This window comes from Felis catus, chromosome A2, assembly GCF_018350175.1.
Source record: "Felis catus isolate Fca126 chromosome A2, F.catus_Fca126_mat1.0, whole genome shotgun sequence".
Taxonomy (NCBI): domain Eukaryota; kingdom Metazoa; phylum Chordata; class Mammalia; order Carnivora; family Felidae; genus Felis; species Felis catus.
The window spans coordinates 59,436,339-59,457,876 of NC_058369.1; the positions used below are offsets into that span (position 1 = coordinate 59,436,339).

The following is a 21,538-nucleotide window of genomic DNA, read 5'->3' on the forward strand; positions in this document are numbered from 1 at the left end:
TGGTATCAGTGTAATGGTGCATTAGCCTTAGAGGGAGCTTAGAAGTGTACCCTCTTCGATGTTTTGGAAGAGTTTGAGGAGGATTGGTGTTTCTTCTTCTTTGTATGTTTGGTAGAATTCACCAGCGAAGCCATCTAGTCCTGGGCTTTTCTTTGTTGGGAGGCTTTTGATTGCAGGTTCAGTCTCCTTACTAGTTATAGGTCTATTTCCATTCACTATTCATGATTCAGTCTTAGGAAGTTGTGTGTTTCTAGGAATTTATAGATTTCATGTAGATTATCTAATTTGTAATGTACAGTTGTTCATAGTACTCTCTTGTAATTCTTTTTCTTTCTGTAAAAACAGTAGTAATGCTCTTTCAATTCTGATGTTAGTTATTTGAGTCCTCTCTGTTTTTTTCCTAGTCATTGTAGCTAAAGTTATATCAATTTTGTGGATCTTCTCAAAGAACCAATTCTTGGTTTTGTTGATTTCCTCTATTGTTTTTCTATTCTCTATTTTGTTTATCTCTGCTGTGATCTTTATGTCATTTCCTCCCCATTGCTAGCTTGGAGTTTAGTTATACTCTCTAGTTTCTTAAATTGTACAGTTAGATTATTAAGATATTTCCTCTTGGGGTGACTGGGTGGCTCAGTTGGCTGAGCATCTGACTCTTGATTTAGTCTTAGGTCATGATCCCAGGGTCATGGGATAAAGCCCCACATTGGGCTCTGCACTGAGTGTGGAGCTTGCTTAAGATTCTCTCTTTCTCTCCCTCTGCCCCTCTCCCACACTTGCACTTTCTCTCTCTCTCTCTTGCTAAAATCAATAAAAACAAAATAAAAAAGATATTCTCTCTTTCTTAATATAAGCATTTACAGCTATAGATTTTCCTTTAATCACTACTTTCACTGGGTCCCATAAATTTTACTGTTTTATTCGGTATGTTGTATGTTCCTTTGAGAAGATGTTCTCTAATTTCGTTGTGATTTCTTCATTGACCCATTGTTTAAGAATGTGTTGGTTTAGGGGCGCCTGGGTGGCGCAGTCGGTTAAGCGTCCGACTTCAGCCAGGTCACGATCTCGCGGTCCGGGAGTTCGAGCCCTGCGTCAGGCTCTGGGCTGATGGCTCAGAGCCTGCAGCCTGCTTCCGATTCTGTGTCTCCCTCTCTCTCTGCCCCTCCCCCGTTCATGCTCTGTCTCTCTCTGTCCCAAAAATAAATAAACGTTGAAAAAAAAAAATGTGTTGGTTTAACTTCCACGTATTTGTGGACCTTCTGGTTTTCTTTCTACTATTGATATTTAATTTCATTCTACAATGATCAAAACAGATACTTTTTATGATTTCATTTTTTTTTTCTTAATTAAGACTTGTTTTGTGGCCTAGCATATGGTCTACCCTGGAGAATGTTCCATGTGTACTTGAGATGTGTATTGTGCCTATCTTGGATTCAGTATTTCGTAATATGTCTATGAAGTCCATTTGGTCTGCAGTGTTCTTCAGTCCTCTGGTTCCTTATTGATCTTTTGTCTCGTTGTTCTATCTAGTTTTGAAAGTGGAATATTAAAGTCTCTTACTATAATTATAATTCTGTCCATTTCTATCTTCAGTTTGTTTAGGGTTTGCATCATATATTTGAAGCTCTGATGTTTGGTGGATACGTTTTTATAATTGTTACATTGTCTTGGCATATTAACTCTTTTATCCTTATATGATGTTTAAAAAAATTTTTTTAATGTTTATTTTTGAGAGAGAGAGGGAGGGACAAAGCGCAGGCAGGGGAGGAGCAGAGAGAGAGGGAGACACAGAATCTGAAGCAGAGCTATCAGCACAGAGCCCATCACAGGGCTTAAACCCACAAACTGCAAGATCATGACCTGAGCTGAAGTCAGATGCTTAACCAACTGAGCCACCCAGGCACCCCTATGATGTCCTTTTTAGTCTGTTATAACAGTTTTGATTTAAAGTTTATTTTGTCTTATATCAGTATAGCCATCCCTGCTCTCTTTTGGTTACTATTTAATAGAATATCTTTTCTGTCTTTTTACTTTGAATTTACATATGTCCTTAGCTCTAAAGTGAGTCTCTTCTAGACAGCATGATGTTGGATCTTGTCTTTTTATCCAGTCTGACAGTCTTTGTCTTTTGATTAGAGAGTTTAATCCATTTATATTTAAAGTAATTATTGTTAGGGAAGGACTTTTGCCATTGTATTTGTTTTCTGGATAACTCACAGGTTTTTTTGTCCATTCTTTTCTTTCTGAGTCTTCTTTTGTGTTCAGTTGATTTTTTTGTAGTGACATTTCTCATGTACATTTGTGTGTATTTGCTAGATATTTTTGTGGCTACCACGGGGATTATATATAACATCCTAAAGGTATTACCTGTTTTAATTTTTTTTTTCAACGTTTATTTTTGGTACAGAGAGAGATAGAGCATGAACGGGGGAGGGGCAGAGAGAGAGGGAGACACAGAATCGGAAACAGGCTCCAGGCTCTGAGCCATCAGCCCAGAGCCTGACGCGGGGCTCGAACTCACGGACCGCAAGATCGTGACCTGGCTGAAGTCGGACGCTTAACCGACTGCGCCACCCAGGCACCCCAGGTATTACCTGTTTTAAACTGATAGCAACTTAACTTCGCCACACACAAAAACTCTGCTCCTTGGTAGTTCTGCCTCTTTTTACATTGTCAGTGTCACAGATTACATCTTTATATATATGTATCCATTACTGTAGATTTATAGTTATTTTTATGCTATTGGTTTTTTTTTTTAAACCTTATAGAAGAGTAAGAAAATGTACTTATGAGGGCACCTGGGTGGTTCAGTCAGTTTAGTGTCTGACTCTTGGTTTCCATTTGGGTCATAGTCTCACAGTTCATGGGACTGAGCCCCATGTTAGGCTCTGTGCTGATAGCATGGAGCCTGCTTGGGATTCTCTCTCTCTGCCTCTCCCCCTCTCATGCTCATGCTTGCTCTCTCTCTCTGAAAATAATAAACATTAAAAAAAATGTAATTATGAACTAAAATCATAACAACACTTGTTTGTATATTTGTCCATATGTTTAGCTTTACTGGAGAATTTTGCATCTTCATATGGCTTTGAATTTCCAAATAACATTGTTTCATTTCAACTTGAAGGACTTTCTTTAGCATTTCTTGTAGGGCAGGCCTAGTATTAATACTACCTCAATTTTTGTTTATCTGGGAAAGTCTTAATTTCTCCCCTCATATTTAAAAAAACCTTTTTTTTAAATGTTTATTTATTTCTGAGAGAGACAGTGTGAGCTGGCAAAGGGCAGAGAGAGAGGGAGACACAGAACTCAAGCAGGCTCCAGGCTCTGAGCTGTCAGCATTGAGCCCGATGCAGGGCTCGAACCTGCGAACCATGAGATCATGACTCTAGCCGAAGTTGGATGCTCAACCGACTGAGCCTCCCAGGTGCCCCTCCCCTCATATTTGAAGGACTGGGTTTTTTTGTTTGTGTTGTTGGTTTTTTGGTTTGTGGCCAGACATAGAATCCTTGGTTGATGGTTTTTTCCTTTTAACACTTTAAATATTTCATCCCTCTGCCTCTGGACTACAAGGTTTTGACTGAAAAGTCCACTAATAATCTTAGGAGGATTCCTTGTACTTGTTACTTGTAAGTTACTTTGTTCTTCGTACTTTCAATATCATCTCCTTGTCTTTGTCTTTCAAGAGTTTGATTACAGTGTTTCTTGGTTTGGGTCTTTTTGGGCTTTTCCTTTGGGTTTTCTTTTAGTTTCTTGTGTTTGTATATCTGTCTTTCCTCAAATTTGGGGAGTTTTTGGCCATGATTTCTTCAAATAAGCTCTATGATTCTTTCTTCAATTCCTGTAATGTATATATTGTTCTACTTTATGATGTCCTTTAAATCTCTTATTCTGTGTTCATTTTTATTCATTCTTTTTCCTTTTTGCGCCTCACAGTAATTTCAAATGCCCCATCTTCAAATTCACTGATCCTTTCTTCTGCGTGTTGGGAGTTTTCTTTTCAGCCCATCCACTGACTTTTTCAATTCAGTCATTGGATTTTTCAGCTTTAGAGTTTCTGTGTGGTTATTTCTTATCTTTTTGTTGATAATCTCTTTTTACTTCTGTATCATTTTCCTGGTTTCCTTTAACTCCTTGTATTTTTCTCTTTGTGTTTAGAATAGTTGTTGTAAGGGGTGCCTGGGTCGCTCGGTCGGTTAGGGCGTCCGACTTCGGCTCAGGTCATGATCTGACAGTTCGCGAGATCAAGCCCCATGTCGGGCTCTGTCTCTGCTGACAGCTTGGAGCCTAGAGCCTGCTTTGGATTCTGTGTCTCCCTCTCTGCTCCTCCCCCACTTGCACTCTGTCTCTGTCTCTGTCTCGGTTTCTCTCTCAAAAATAAATAAAACATTAAAAAAATGTTTTAAAGTCTTTGTCAAGTAAATCTGAAGGCTGTATTTGTTCAGGATGTTTTTGGAGTTTTGTATTTTCCTTTGAATGGGTCGTGTTCTTTTATTTCTTTGTATGCATATGATCTTTAGTTGAAAATTCAGCATATAAAACAGCTACCTGTCATAGTCTTTGCAGACTGGCTTCATGCTGGGGGAGAACTTCACTAATCAGTGCAGCATGAAGTCTTGCCATCTTTTTAGGCCTTTTCTGGACATTTGTCTTCCCTGGTGCCATCTGTGCTTTTCACATGTGGGCTCAATTTTCCTGTATACAAGGCTGTTTTGGTTTGGTTTTGTTAACCTTTATTTTTGAGAGAGTGGACAGAGCATGAGCAGGGGAGGGGCAGAGAGAGAGGGAGACACAGAATCCGAAGCAGGCTCCAGGCTCCGAGCTGTCAGCATAGAGCCTGACGCGGGGCTCAAACTCGTGAACCGTGCGATCATGAGCTGAGTCGAAGTCAGATGCTCAACTGACTGGGCCACCCAGGCGCCCCTATACAGGGCTGTTTTGAAGTATGTTAGCGCCTGGATGGCCCATTCAGTTAAGCATTCAACTCTTGATTTCAGCTCAGGTCGTGAACTCACTGCGAGTTCGAGCCCCATGTCAGGCTCTGCACTGACAGTATGGAGCCTTTTGGGGATTCTCTCTCTCTCCCTCTCTCTCCGCCCCTTTCCTTCTTGCTTGTGCGTGGGTGCATGCTCTCTCTTTCTCCCTTTCTCTCTCTCGCTGTCTTTCAAAATACATAAATACACTTAAAAAAAAATCTTTAAGGTGTGTTAAATTCCTCAAGAATCTTTCCCCTGCTTCTACTTGGGACCTTAGCTGTTATCTTGTAGTCTCCTGCCTGTAATTTCTTGCCCCCAATCGTCTGCAGATTTGTAGTCCATTTTCAGTTTTCGTGAGTGACCCCCACTGCTCCTCATGGCTTCCACTAGCCTAAGATCCCAGCCACTTTTGACCATCTGAACTCTGAGTTAGGCATCACAGAGACCGATCCCTAAGGCAGCCCTTGAGTTAGAACATGCACAGTTGGGCTCTGTGCTCTCCCCATTTTGTGGAACGGAACTGGGGCCCAGGCTGCTGCTCACCTCTTATTGTGCCTTGAAACATCAAGGAGTGGGTGACTTACGGGCCATTAAAAATGCCACAGGATTTTCTGCCATTTTAAATTCGGTGTTTTCTTCTTTGGGCATACACTTCATTGCTGTAGATCTTTGACCTGTTTCCTATTAAGTTATCTTACTTTAAGATTGTTGAACTTCTTGGATATGTAGATTACTGTTTTTCATCAAATTGGGGACATTTTTAGACATTTCTTCAAAAAATTTCCTTCTCCTTTCTTTTTTTCTCATATTCACCCTGTGTATGTTGGTGTGCTCAGTTTCTCTGACATGTTTCTCTGACATGTTTCTCTGACACTATCCATTTCTCCCCCCTTCTTTTTTCTCTGTGGTTTCAGGTTGCACAATCTCTATTGATGTATCCTCAAGTATGCTAATTATTTTCTTTTGCCAGTTTAAATCTATGTTGAGGCACTCCAGTGAACTTTTTTTTAAATGTTTATTTATTTTGAGAGAGAGAGAGAGAAAGAGTGTGAGAGAAAAAGGGCCGAGAGAGGGGAGGACAGAAGATCTGAAGCAGGCTCTATGCTGACAGTGGAGAGTCTGACACGGGGCTCGAACTCATGAACAGTGAGATCATGACCTGAGCCAAAGCCTTGTCCACGCTCTTGTCCAGTGAGGTCTGGGCCCCTTTGCAGGGGTAGTTTTTGAAGCCTATTTGTGACTCATTCTGACCCTAGAGGGGCTATTGGCCAAAGCTTCTTGGCTTTCTTTGGTAAATTTGCCGGCTTGCAATTGTCTGTTACTCTCAGGAAGCTACCAGCCTTCTCCTTTTTTCTTACCACCAGAATCTTCATTGTTTTCAAGAGTGCCTTTAGACTTTGACCTCCCTGCTGCCCCCCTCCCCCCACCCCAGTCTATTTCAAATAAAGTCCTTTCTTTTGGATAGAGCTTTGGCCTCTCTGATCTTAGGTTACCTCTTCCCCTGGGCAAAATCTCTGAAACCTTGCTCCAGACCTAGGGGTGGGACAGCGACCTGATTCTCTTGGCGTGACAACCCTGCTTTATGAGCGGGGTTCTGGGTGCGGACTATAGCCTCTGGTCTTGTTGGCTTACCTCTCCCAGCCCGAAACCTTGCTGTACAGTATTTTTGGCCGGGGGTAGAGCCTTTGATCTGTGAGTGGGGGCTGGGTGAAAGAAGGGAGGAAGGGAGGAGCCCCTGTGTCGTTAGCCACACTCTCCACGAATGGTGGCTTTTGCCACTCTGAGCGGTGGTGAGACTAAGAAATGCCAGTGGCCTGCCCCTTCTGGTGCCAGGGATTTCAGGGATTAGGGAGCCTCATTTTCTTGTTCACACTTGAAATAGAGCTTCTATCTAGCTGACCTAGGGGCAGGGGCGGGAGGGTGCGGGTCATGACTCTGATCTACCAGAGTTGCTTGACTAAATGCTTCATTTGCTGTGTGCCCTTAGGACAATTCCCAGAGACTTTAAATGATTGTTTCTTTAGTAGTTTTTACCAGTTGTGGGTGTTTCACCAGGGAGCGGTTCTGCCAAGCTCCCGGTGCCTCTGTCCCGGAAGTGGAACGTCTGGGCTTTCTCTGGAGGGCTGAGGGCATGAAGGGTGTTAAGTGATGGTGAAAAGGGGACCTTAAAATACCACTTTGACTGCGATTAGGTAACTGGACATCTACTTCGAACACCTGTATGCCATATTTTGTAGCTCTGTTGAATCTTCCTGAGTGTAAAACCCAGGTACATTTTTGTTACAGGTTAAAGAACTGTTTTCTTCTTTGGGCGTTCAGTGTAATATCTTGGAACTTGATCAAGTTGGTAAGTAGGATGGGTAGTGTATACTTTTGTTTGTAATAAACATCAACAAGACTAACTACCTGCCGTTTGCTTTGTTCAGTTCAATTTACTCTTGTCTCTTTGGGTTAGGCGAGCCGTCTTTGTCTACATTCAACCATGCAGAAAATAGAACACTACATGACTAATAATTGGGTGTAGATTTTTTTTTAATGTTTATTTATTTTTGAGAGAGAGAGAGAGAGAGAGACAGAGCATGAGCAGGGGAGGGGCAGAGAGAGAGGCAGTCACAGAATCCGAAGCAGGCTCCAGGCTCTGAGCTGTCAGCACAGAGCCCGACACGGGGCTCGAACTCACGGAGTGTGAGATCATGACCTGAGCCGAAGTTGGATGCTTAAACGACTGAGCCACCCAGGCGCCCCTAGATTTTTTTATTTATATGCTTTTCATATTTGAGGGAAGGGACCAGGAGGAAGATGTATAAACGGCTAACCTTGAAACCCTTGAAGGTGTGTCATAAGTATCTGCCAACTTTCCGGCAAAATAGATTAAGCTGTTATAAATGAAAAGGAACTACCCTTACTTCCTGATTGTATTAGCCATGCAGGGAAACACAGGAACTTTTCAGCTTTACGCTTTTGAATTCTTGTCATCTCTCATCCATCCAGCTGATATTAACTGAGCACTTTACACATGTGGTCTGCAAGGGTGGGAACCAGGGTGGTGAACTGAAAACAGCTTAGTTTCTGCCTCCACCAGACTTCACCAACTCCTCTTAGTCATGTCTCCTTAACAAGTGAAATGTTCTTGAATCTTTGAGACTTTTCTACGGCGTATACCAAATAGGGGAGTCAGAGGTAGTCGTGGCCTTGTTTTATTTTTCGGGGTGGAGGATACACTTGGACTATGGGTCATAAAGATTTTTCACATGTAATTATAGGAAGTATTTTCTGAGTTATTACAGTTGAAGCAGATTATATCTTGATATTTGCTCTTTAAAGGAGATTCTTACCTATTTGTCTTGGCATGGCCACTGAATAATGCATCAAAATCTAATTTAGAAGGATTTGTTTTAAATGAATTTATAGATTTGCCTTTATTCTTTGTTTCCTTTGAAAATACATGGGTGTTTCCTCTTCTTGAGTCATCATTTTGTGAAGTTATATAATATATAAATATGTAAATACTGACCTTTTATGGCTATGTGCATGTGAGCGTTTGGTGTTGTAACACTTCTGTTCAACTCCCAAAAGTTTGGAACCCTTTCAATGCTTTTACATATTTAAGTTTTTATTCTTCAGATGATGGGGCCAATGTTCAAGAAATGCTGTCAGAAATCACTAATCAGAGAACTGTGCCCAATATTTTTGTGAATAAAGTGCATATGGGTGGATGCGATCGAACTTTCCAGGTAATAATAGTATTATATGTTTTTAATGCTGTTTCTTCAAAGTTTGTTTTCACATTTATTCAAAAGGGGTGAGAATGGCTTTTAGGAGTCTATTCATTTGTCTTTTGGAAGTTGTAAAATGGAAAAGCGTGTAAGAGAGTTATCAGATCATCTTGAAAGTAGTGATAGATGAGATTGCTGTTTCTTTTTTTCATTTTTGTTTTAATGTTTATTTTAGAGAGAGAGAGCGAGTGGGAGAGGGTCAAAGAGAGAGGGAGACACAGAATCCAAAGCAGGCTCCAGGCTCCGAGCTGTCAGCACAGAGCCTGATGTGGGGTTAGAACCCCCAAACTGTGAGATAATGACCTGAGCTGAAGTCTGGCACTTAACCGACTGAGCCACCCTGGCCCCCCAGATTGCTGTTTCTTTTTAAGTTAGATCCTTATTCTATAACTGCTTACTTTTATTAAAATCCTGTTCCCTTATAGTTTTTATGTATGTATGTAAGTGGTAGTAGTGATTAAATACTTGTATTTCAGATTGTAACTTAAAATTACATTTTCTTGGGAAAATAGATTGTCTGCATTGTATGTTAATCTATGATCAGCATTGTTATCTATTAACAACCTGCTTCATTAGTCCTAGAAGCCATCACCCAGTTCCCATGGAGGTATGTACCTTAATCTAGAGATCCCTAAACACCTACGGGAGTGCTGGTCTTGCCACTCGTAACCTGGAGAAGATGTCAGAAGATGAATCTGGAACGTAGAGTTCTGAATTCCACTTAAAAAAAAACTTTTTTTGGGGGCGCCTGGGTGGCTCAGTCGGTTGAGCGTCCGACTTCAGCTCAGGTCGTGATCTCACAGCTCGTGGGTTTGAGCCCCACGTCCGGCTCTGTGCTGACAGCTCGGGGCCTGGAGCTGCTTGAGATTCTGTATCTCCCTTTCTCTCTGCCCCTCCCCTGCTCATGCTCTGTCTCTCCCTGTCTCTCAAAAATGAATAAACGTTAAAAAAAAAAAAAATTAAAAAAAAAAACAACAAACCTTTTTTTTAATGTTTATTTTTGAGAGAGAGAGAGAGAGCAACAGAGCATGAACAGGGAAGGGACAGAGAGGGAGACACAGAATCTGAAGCAGGATCCAGGCTCTGAGCTGTCAGCACAGAGCCTGACGCAGGGCTCGAACTCACAAACTGTGAGATCATGACCTGAGCCAAAGTCAGAGGCTTAACCGACTGAGCCACCCAGGCGCCCCATCAATTCCATTTCTTATGAAAGGAGCTGCCTTGCATGGCTGATGCTTAGGATTCACAGTTTCCTAAGGGCAGCTTGAAGTCAGGAGGCCAGAGGAGTCCTTCTTAGAATGTGCCAAAAGCCTCCAGGGACACCCATCCTTCGGGGGCCGTGTGGCCTGCACTGAGTCCCATAGTTAAGTAGCTTTTCCACTGTGCTTCCCAGGATGAGCTGGTGCCACCTGGTGTCCCTAAAGCCAGCGTTGTGGATGGAGCTCCCATCTTCACATAAAGAAAACTGTTGTTACCTCACACATTGAACGTCTAACCTCACCCAAGCTACTACTTTTTTTCTTTTTTAATGTGTACTTATTTTGAGAGAGAGGGAGAGAAAGAGTGCAAGCAGGGGAGGGGCAGACAGGGAGGGAGACACAGAATCGGAAGCAGGTTCCAGGCTCTGAGCTGTCAGACAGAGCCCGACGCGGGGCTTGACCCCACGAACTGGGAGGTCATGACCTGAGCCGAAGTCAGTCGCTCAGCTGGCTGAGCCACCCAGGCACCCCTCGCCCAAGCTACCTTGCTCAAAAGGCAGGCCAAGCAAGCAAGAGACATTGTGCAAGAGCCAGCCTTTGTGACCACGGTTGAAAGAAAAAGCAAAATTTTGTGTTGTATAGGAAGGTTACTAAGAAGCTGCAAAATTTAGGTCAAATCATGAGAAACCAGGTAAAAACGTAAAGTGTATATCCTGCTGATGATGCAGAAGAGTTTCAAAATAAAGCCTACCACAGGTGAACAGAAGATAGAGGATTTTGAAAAATGATGCTTGGCTATTTTATATTTACGTACTGGGTTATGATATTTTGGTGGTTAGACCAAGGAACATGACCTCATCTGACAAAAAGCCATGACCTGTGGGTTATTTGACACATGTCTAGATGTCAGGTGATAATGAACAAAAAATGTATGTACTTGGCATACATTCTATCTAGTTGGACCCTATTTGAATACCATCTAGATAAATTTATAATTTGAAGTTAGATAAATTAGAGACTGTTTCTTGTGCTTTTTAAAAATTTATTATGTCATTTACATCCAAATTAACATACAGTGCACCAATGATTTCAGGAGTAGATTCCCTAAGCCCCTTACCCATTTAGCCCCTCCCCCCTCCCACAACCCCTCCAGCAACCCTCTGTTTGTTCTCCATATTCAAGAGTCTCTATGTTTTGTCCCCCTCCCTGTTTTTATATGATTTTTGCTCCCCTTCCCTTATGTTCATCTGTTTTGTATCTTAAAGTCCAGTAAGAGACTGTTTCTAAGAGTTTTAGAAAAGCAATCCATGCTGATTAAACATAGGGTACAAAGAAACAGATTTTTAAAAGGTCATGCCATACTCTCTCCTTTGATTACACCGTAGGCACATCAGAGTGGTTTGTTACAGAAGCTCCTTCAGGAAGACTCAACATACGATTATGACCTCATTGTCATTGGGGGCGGTTCTGGTGGCCTTGCGTGTGCTCAGGTATGAAAATAATGAAACTCAGAGATAATTTTCCTGGCGATTGCCATAAGCACTTCTTCCCCTACTTTATTTATTTATTTATTTTTAACATTTACTTATTTTTGAGACAGAGAGAGACAGAGCATGAACGGGGGAGGGTCAGAGAGAGAGGGAGACACAGAATCTGAAACAGTCTCCAGGTTCTGAGCAGTCAGCACAGAGCCCGACGCGGGGCTCGAACCCACGGACTGCGAGATCATGACCTGAGCCAAAGTCAGCCGCTTAACCGACTGAGCCACCCAGGCGCCCTACTTCAGAAAAGCCAATTTTGACGTTACAGTCCAAGCTTTTACTGTGATAATAAAAAGTAAAAGCTGTGTTCTTACATAGTCTTTTCCTTTCGGGGAGAGAAAAATTGGGGGATTGTCAGGAAAGTGACGAGACCTTTATCTGTACCTTTTTTTTGTAGGAAGCTGCCATCTTGGGAAAGAAAGTTATGGTGCTAGACTTTGTGGTCCCATCACCTCAGGGCACGTCCTGGGGTAAGCGCTTTTGCCTTGTTGTTGTGACTTGTTTTCTGCTGTTTCCATACATCTTTGGCTTTCTTCAATCTAGTTAATCCTCATAACAGTCTCAAGAGGTACAACCAGCCTGTTTCATAGGTGAGGCAGGTTGAATAACTCATCTAAGATCTCATAGTTAACATGTGGTGATTGGGAAAGGGAACACAAAAATCACTAAGGAACATTTTGCAAAAAGAAAGAATTCCGTGGTTCCAATATTCCAACACTCGTGCTGTAATAATTCTTGCACACCTGTGCTAACGTTTTCACTTAGTTGCAGTCACCGTGTATTTATACCATGTGGTGCTGACCTAAGCTTGCCTTAACACTGGTCTGTGTTTCTGTGTCAATTTCATAGCTGCTCTCCTAGCGGCAGGACGGTCAGTCCGGTTAGTGTGTGTGTGTGTGTGTGTGTGTGTGTGTGTGTGTGTGTATATGTGTGTGTGTGATTGTCCAGGTCACTTAATAAAGTGCATGTTGGGCTTCCAGCTAAAGATGAGAACGTTCATCTTCATAGAACACACAGATTCTGTGTTGGATATTTTCCATTCGTGTGTCAGATCCATTCTTCGTGTCTCTACCCTGCTCTGTGCCCCAGAAGGCTGGCCAATTGGCAGCCTTGTCCCCTGGCTCAGCCAGTTAGTGGTCATGGGAGGAGAACAGAAGGAGGACGTTGAAGGTCTTCATTCCCTGACTCTGTCCCTGCTGGTCCCTCCCTGGTGGTCGCTGCAGGTGTATGGAAGGCCACCTCCCCTTTCACGGCCGCCCCTCTGTGGGCTGTGCCATGTGCTCAGTGTGCTTGCCCCTTCATGTGGGGTTGGCGCTGGTCCACTGTTCTGTCCCTCTTCACTCTTCATGCCCAGACCCCTGTAATCATTTCTCTATAAACTCTCCTCTGTTTCCCAGCTTGAGGGTGTCATCCGTTTCCTGCCAGAACCCTGACAAAATGTGAATGGGGCGCCTGGGTGGCTCAGTCGGTTAAGCATCCGACTTTGGCTCAGGTCACGATCTCATGGTTCATGGGTTCGAGCCCCGTGTCGGGCTCTGTGCTGACCCCTCAGAGCCTTGAGCCTGCTTCGGATTCTGTGTCTCCCTCTCTCTCTGCCTCTACCCCACTTGCACGCACTCTCTTTCTCTCTCTCTCAAAAATAAACATTAAAAAATATATTTTTTAAATGTGAAAATCGTGTTTACAATTCAAATGTACTCAAAAATTTTAGCCTAGAATTTCATACAGTAAAGCTAATCCGTCTTGATTTTCCTTGTAACGTGGATGTTAAAAAATGTGTGTGTATACCTGGCTTTTTTTTTCTCCCTGTCTCCTCCTGCCCTCTTCCCTCTTTCTCTCCTGTCCAGAAATGTCCTACTTCTCTGGATGACCAGAAGAGAGACTGTGATCAAAGACAGAATTTTCTGATTCGTGCCCTGCACTGGAGCACTCCCGCATGGCCTGTTTTGTTCCGTTCAAGATTCAGAGTAGTGTCACCAGGGAGCTTGCAGTGGACCTAATGTTAGCTCAGAGAAGGAGTCAGACTTCCAGAGAATAAGGGCTGGAAGCTGGGGTTCCAACCCTCGGTCTGGTACCCATCTAATTAATCTAATACAGCTCTGATCCATTTAGGAGTCAGATTCAAAGGAAAGTTTTAGATTCTCTCCCCAGAAGACTATTCATATGTATATTTGTATTTTTAAAAATTTTTTTGATGTTTATTTTTTGAGAGAGAAAGAGAAACAGGGTACGAGCAGGGTGGGGGACAGAGAGAGAGGGAGACACAGAATCTGAAGCAGGATCTAGGCTCTGAGCTGTCAGCACAGAGCCCAATGCGGGGCTCGAACTCATGGACCATGAGATCATGACCCGAGCCGATGTCAGATGCTTAACCAACTAAGCCACCCAGGCGCCCCTGTACATTTGTATTTTTGCTCATCCCTGGTCTCCTTCATAGACTCAGTTAAAAAGTTTGAGTTAATCATGTGCATGTTTTTTTTTTTTTTTAATGCTTATTTATTTTTGAAGGAGAGACAGAGACAGAGACAGAGACAGAGAGTGAGCTGGGAAGGGGTAGAGAGAGAGGGAGACACAGAATCCAAAGCGGGCTTCAGGCTCTGAGCTGTCAGCACAGAGCCCGATGCAGGGCTCGAACTCATGAGTCGTGAGATCATGACCTGAGCCTAAGTCGGACACTTAACCAACTGAGCTACACAGGCGCCCCAATCATGTGTATGTTTTTGTGGGGTGTGAGGTTGGCCCTATAACCATCTGAGTGTGTCATTTCCACGTTTCAACAACACCTGCTCTGTACATATGTAAAACCACACACATGCCGACACAGACACAGAGGAAACATTAAAACTGTTTTTTTCTTTCTTAGGTCTTGGCGGCACTTGTGTGAATGTGGGCTGTGTTCCTAAGAAATTGATGCATCAAGCTGCCCTTTTGGGGCAGGCATTAAATGACTCCAGGAAATTTGGCTGGGAGTATGGTCAGCAAGGTGGGTAATAGTATATAAAAATTTGGATTGGGAGAAAAGAAGACAGAATGCGTTTTTTTCTTTTTTTAATGTTTATTTTTGAGAGCGAGAATAAGCAGGGGAGGGGCAGAGAGAGCGAGACACAGAATCCGAAGCAGGCTCTGAGCTGTCAGGACAGAGTCCAATGCGGGGCTCAAACCCATGAACCATGAGATCATGACCCGAGCTGAAGTCGGATCCCTAACTGATGAGCCATCCGGGTCCCCTGATAGAATGAGTTTCTTAGAGAAAGGCTTGTGATTTGTATTACTGTAGTTGAGTCTGAAATTCATTTAATGAACACTTGTTAGGACCCCACTTTGGCACAGGGGCGTCAGGGGTGGTTGCTTTAAGCCTGGCCCTGCTGTCAGGGGCCTTGGTGCATAGGGAGGGATTGTGACAGGTACAGCCATCTCAGACCCTTTGCAGAACATGAGAGAGAATAATTGCTATTTTCAGATTTCCTTTAGGTATAAAGAGAATAGAACAGCCAGGGTCATTGTTTGAATTTTATCCATTATTGTGATAACATTTTCTACTTCACTAGTGGTTATATATGTCTTTGTTTAATGAAAGATGGAAACCAAATTCGTGCGATAAATACTTACGGTGTAGGCTCTGAGGATACAGATATGAGAAAATACGACTCCTTGCCCTTAAGCAGACCACAGTCTGTTGGAAGAGAAGAGAAGAGAAGCGATTCCATGCACTGTAATTCATGGTGAGGTTTTGAGAATTACCTTCAGGGGGCACTTACGGTGGCCTTGAGAGTCCGAGGTGGAGGAGGTGACCCTTGAGCTGCATCTTGAGGGCCACAGAGAAGCGGGTCATTGAAGGTAGGGAGCAGCTTGCTCTGAACTGCCGAGCTGTGAGAAAACACGGAGTACTTGGCGGATAAGTGAATGGCTGGCATGGAGAATGGGGGAGGGATGCTGGCAGAAATGAGGTTACAGAGAAGCAGTTGTGAAGGCTCTTCAGTGCCATCTGAAGGAGTGAGGATTGACTCCAAAGGTAGTAAGAGAGCCATTGAGTGTCTGTAGGAGAGGAACCTGAACCACAGTTTGGATTCTGGATCCCTCTGGTGGCACCAAGGAATTTAGCAGGCTGGAGGTGGGGAGGGGGGGGCAGGTCCAAAGACATGGAGGTGAGGTGGGGTGCTGTTGCCTAACCCAGAGGAGAAAAGGACCAGGCCTGGGCAAAGGCTGGATTCGGACTGGAGAGTATGAGGTGGATCTCAAGGATTTAAGGCCTGGAATTGACAGGCTAGGAGTGGATTGGTGATTTTGTCGTTTAGAATAACAAATACGGAATTAAAAAAAATTTCAAGGATTTGTCTGTCTCCCCAGAGATTTTGACTGAAGAAATGTATGCATGAGCGTGTCCTTGCAGGTAATTCTGCCATGCCCCCCAGGTCACAGGTGGGGTAGAGGGTGAAGGAGAGGAAGGAATCCAGGAAGAGGGACTGGGCGACAATGTAGTGTATTGGCCGAGCTGGAAAACACGGGCAAGTGTGAGTTAGTGGCCAGGTGTGGTTGGAGTTCAGCACAATGATTTGTGGCTGGACAGACTCTTCACGGACAGATTTCCCCAGATGCTCAGCTCCATGGAGAGCTTTCGGTCCAGTTCCAGGGCCAACTGGTTGTAGAGAAAATGAGGTGTCTGCATTTGATAGTTTAGCCACGGGGTCGTCTTCACCTTCAAGTTTCCTGCTCCCTGAATTCTGCATCTTGCGTGGATTGTCCACCTTGGGCCACTGCGGAACATCCTGGTGGAGTTCGCTATCTGGGGACAGTTTGTGCTTGAGCGAGGTCTGGGCAGGGCCTGGGTTTGCCACCCACACTGTAAGTGGCGGTTCAAGTCTTAGGAATTGCTGAGAGGGGCCAGGGAAACCCTCTGGGTGGAAAAGAACAGAAGACAGAGATAGGATCCTGATAAGGAGTGGGCGAGGAAGACGAGGAAAACTAGGAGAGGTGTGTCATCGGAAGCCAGGAGACCCTAGATTTTTAAGGGCAATATTCCAGGCATGGGGAGTCTCAGCCAAGAACGAAGTGGAGGGAAATGCTGCAGAAAAGGCCAAATGAGTTGGAATAGGGTTTGAATTAGGTACATTTTAGATTTGCAGTTAGGTAGTTACTTGGGTAATCATGGCCAAGTGGGGAGAAAACACCAAACACCCTGAGATGGAGAAAGGCTATGAAGGATGGAACTGTGCAGGTGGCCTGTGATGGGGACAGCCAGGCAGGGCTGTGTGCAGGTGACACGCCAAGGCAGGGTTCCCCACGAGCTGAGAACTTCTTGGTGTGTCAGCCCTGTCCGTGCACACTGCCCTGCATTGCTGGGACTCTGCACTTTCAGGAAGGGAAGGGACAGTTGGGCAGATGTTTATGCCACTTTACCCCCCTGAAGGGCCAGATTATGTCCCTGAACTCATCTAAGGGCTTAATATTCCTAGTTTCCTGGAGTGAGTAAAATCTTGTATTAGATTCCTCAAAGTTCCACATACAGAATGTTTCTAAGTTAATTTCAAGGTGCTACACTAAGAAATACCTAACCAGCCATCACATGGAATTTAGAGCTTAGTTTTTAGGCATAGGCTCCATGGAATGGCCAAGACAAGTCATAGATTAAGGGGTAAGAGAAAGGAAATGAAAACATGCTGAAATCTTGGTCTGGGAGAATGTTCTAGATGCTTTCATTCTTGATGTTGGCAGAGAAATATGGATTAAACTAAATTTAAAATGTATACATAATTTCCAGATCAGAAATTGAATATAGAACTTCCAAGAAAAAGGGAACAGGAAAATGTACAAAGAAACAGCATGAAACTCATTTAAAACAAACAAAAAACAACCCAGAAAGCAAGATGGCAGACGCAAGGGCAGTCTTCTACATATTCGAATAAAGCTAAATGAGTCAGCGTCTCAAGTTGCATAGACAGAACTCATCCATGTGCTTTTGCAGGACACACAGCTGAAACAAAAAGAGATAATTGTTGAGAATTTAGTAATTTAAAATTTTTAAATGGCAAATTTAAATTTTCCAATTTAAAATTGATGGGAAATTTGTAAATAGGTGGGAAAAGATATATCAGGGAAGTGAAAACCAAAGCAATACCAGATAGGGAGACTTACAAGGCAACACACACACACACACACACACACACACACACACACACACACTGAGGAATTAATGAGTTAACACCCTCCCCAAAATAGAATCAATGAAAAACACCAAGAATATATTTGAAAATGCAAATGAGTAGGTAGACTTTTGGCAAATCCAATCAGGGGAATAGGAGAGAGAATTCATACAACTATGTAACATTAGGTGTGGGAAAAGAAATACAACTACAGGAAGAGAAGAGAGAAAACAAATTCAATATACAAATTAGTGTTAAGCATATTAAATATCTCGATGAAAGGGAGTATATTCTAAGAAAATATAGATGACCAGAATTGACTTGAATTATCAGAGAAAACATTGCCTGAGGACAATTCATTCTCCAAGAGACCACAGATTCACATGTAAATTTCCTCAACTCTTCAAGGAACATTTTTTCTGTATTCAAACTATTCTTGAGCTTAGGAAAAAATAGAAGGGTTCACTTTTTTTTTTTTTTTTGAAACTGACATAACAGTGATACAAAAAGATAGTGTAAAAATAGAAAGCTATAGGCCACAGAGGTACCAAATTTCTAGAAAAAACATTAGCAAATCCTCTCCAGCAGTGACTAAAGGGATACACTGTGACTTCTGAGGGTTTGTTCTGGAGACACAAGAGTGAGTCATTAGGAAACCATAGTAGGGATGCTAAAACCCACATGATGACCTGGATTCCAGCTCTGTTATGGCCTTAAATAAATAAATAAATAAATAAATAAATAAATAAATAAATAAATGCCTGTCATTAAACTGAGCAAAGAAATGGACACTTCCTTTACATGATGAAGAAAAGTCAGATGTAAATATTTGATGGAGGGGCACCTGGGTGGCTAAGTTGGTTAAGCATCTGACTCTTGATTTTGGCTCAGGTCATGATCTCAAAGTTCATGGGATCGAGCCTCACTTCAGTCTCTGCACTGACAGTGCAGCACAGAGCCTGCTTGGGTTTCTCTCTCTCTGTCTCAAAATAAATAAATTAAAAAATGAGAATGAATATTTGGTGGAGAAGAGCTTGAGGCATTTACATTAAAGTCAATAATTAGGGTAGCCCACTTCCACTACTAATATCTGCATTGTTCTGGGGCTTCTGGCCAGTGCACAAAAAGGAAGAACAGGAAAGAAAAAGTACATACTTGAGAAAGAGGAAGAAAAAGAGAGTGTAAACCTGTCATGTATGTGTATACGCAGTTATATACACGATCGTATACGAGATACCTAGAATATGTGAGAGATCGAACTAAAAAATGTTAGAACTAATAAGAGTTGTATGGAACTGTTGAATCACTAAATTGTACACATGAAACTAATATTACACTGTAGGTTAACTAACTAGAATTTAAATTAAACTTAAAAAAAACGGAATACCATATCAGAATTTCTCAGACTTGAAACATGGGACTGGTAGGAGCTACAAGTGTAATCTTAGAGGACTTTGAATTCATAATATTTTGTAATCGTATTTCCTTTTAAACAAAAATCTACCACATGTGAAAAAAAAGAGTTCACTCAGTGGCTTATAAGGTATATGTACAAAAATCAGTAAATTCATCACATCAACAATAAGAAATTAAATATTTAATGAAAATTGCAACAAAATGATAGAATAAGTTGGGATAAATTTACTAGGAATGGACAAAATAGATAAGGAAAGTATAAAAGCATAAAAAATATACTGAGAATTTTAGATGGGATGTCTCAATATTATAAAGCTGTTATCTCAAAATTATAAATGTCTCAACAAATTTTTTTTTTTTTTTGGAACTTGACAGATTATTCTAAAGTTTGTATTGAAAGTGAATGTGTGAGGATAGCTGCGCAGCCTTTGAAAAGTGTGGAGAGTAATTTTTCCCATCAATAGTTAAAATGGTGATACTATTACAAAGCTAAACAGGTGGATAAAACAATAGAGCAGGTGGTTCCAAAGTGCCAGTCCCTGGATTTGCCACATCAGAATCTCGTGGGGGAGCTTGTCTTGGCTCCATAGGTTTGTGGCAGGTCCAAGAATTTTTATGTTTCAGCCTGATTTCCCAGGGGATCCTGGACTGAGAAGGTCCTTGGGGTAAGGCGTTCTTGAAGGGTTACAAGCATAACTTTTCCAGCTTAGAGGGGAGGAGGGATCTTAGGATATGAGGACATGTGCCACTGTGGAGAGGCTCATCACTGCTGGGTCATTACCTTCTGGGCTCAGGGTGTGGGGGTCGGGTAACTTAGCGACCACAGTGACTCTCTGGATTGCAAGATCTTAGGAGACTTTGCTGCATATTGACATCCTAGAGGGAAAGATATGATATCCAGGCCATGAACTCACTGGGTACATTCCTGATGAGTACTGAGGCCTTTCTTGAGAGTGTTGGGTAGGGTGAGTCACCAGACGGGACCTGAGGATGAACCCAGCGGACTGGGTTTGCCTTCGGGAATCTCTTCCAGTTTGATGGGAGCCCCGGGCTGGCCTCTGTGTATTATAAGCATGGTGCTGCACGGAGACTGATTTCTCCTTTGGGAACCAGCATCAGCAGACGAGGTGGATGAACACCAGGAAATAAATCCCGTCTAGAAGATCCAGGATGACGAGAAATTCCGATTCCAACAGCTCCTGCTCCACGTCCAATAGGAAATGAGCAAACGTTGTGGTACACATGGTGGGCAGCGGTGAGCACTAACCACACCGATTATAAAGCAGCGTAGGGTCTTGGCTCTCATAAAACCACCTCCAGGTGAACTGAAAGGGAGGGGCCCAGACTGGGCTGGTCAGGAGGATGTGTGGTGCTCGCTGACCTGAGACCCGCTTCTCTTCACATCCGGGGTGCCATGTGCACCAGGCCTCCTGGAGTGCAAGAGTGGCCGTGGGGTGCTCCTGAATGATAATCTTCCTGCCTTGTGATGTTTTGGACTGGTTTCCCCATTCTCCTCTCCATGGATGTTTTTCTTCTTTTCAGACGTTTTGCTTATGTTTTGTAATATTAAAGAGAAAGAAGTATAAACTGTAACTGGCCTGAAAAAGATTGAAGTCTTGTGTTCCCTTCTTTTCTTTTCTTTTATAAATTTTTTTAATGTTTATTTATTATTGAGAGACAGAGAGAGTGTGAGCAGGAGAGGGGGCAGAGAGAGGGGGAGACACAGAATCCGAAACAGGCTCCAGGCTCTGAGCTGTCAGCACAGAGCCCGATGCGGGGCTCGAACTCACGATCCACGAGATCATGACCTGAGCCGAAGTCGGACACTTAACCAACTGAGCCACCTAGGCATCCCTTGCGTTTACTTCTTGATTGTTTTTTTTTAAATAATTTATTTAGTTTTTAATTTACATCCAAGTTAGCATCTAGTGCAACAATGATTTCAGGAGTAGATTCCTTAATGCCCCTGACCCATTTAGCCCATACCCCCTCCAGTAACCCTGTTTGTTCTCCATATTTAAAAGTCTCTTATGTTTTGTCCCCCTCCCTGTTTTTATATTATTTTTGCTTCCCTTCCCTTATGTTCATCTGTTTTGTATGTATATACACCACGTCTTCTTTATCTGTTCATCCGTTGATGGACACTTGGGCTCTTTCCATACTCTGGCCATTGTTGATAGTGCTTCTATAAACACTGGGCTGCATGTGTCCCTTCGAAACAGCACACCTGCATCCCGTGGATAAATGCCTAGTCGTGCAATTGCTGGGTCGTAGGGTAGTTCTATTTTTTGTTTTTTGAGGAACCTCCATACTGTTTTCCAGAGTGACCGCACCAGTTTGCATTCTCATACTTCTTGATTCTTAAAGCAGTACACAGTATGGCTTCCATGTTGTTGTATATGATTGAGCATTAAAAATAAAATCCAAAACAAATAAATAAATAAAAATAAAATAACATAAAATCCACTTTATATATATACAATGGAGTATTACTCG

At 42.7% G+C, this 21,538-nt stretch overlaps 1 protein-coding gene across 1 annotated transcript in view; it reads left to right on the forward strand.

Annotated features, from left to right (window-relative positions):
• Positions 1–21,538, forward strand: part of TXNRD3 (thioredoxin reductase 3) — a gene marked incomplete at its 5' end in the record, with an annotated part of 68,316 nt that overhangs the window by 8,163 nt on the left and 38,615 nt on the right. The window contains 5 exons of the mRNA XM_023250090.2: positions 7,257–7,317; positions 8,595–8,704; positions 11,331–11,435; positions 11,884–11,956; positions 14,350–14,469. Coding sequence (XP_023105858.2) covers positions 7,257–7,317; positions 8,595–8,704; positions 11,331–11,435; positions 11,884–11,956; positions 14,350–14,469 — 469 coding nt within the window. The remainder of the gene's footprint in view (positions 1–7,256; positions 7,318–8,594; positions 8,705–11,330; positions 11,436–11,883; positions 11,957–14,349; positions 14,470–21,538) is intronic.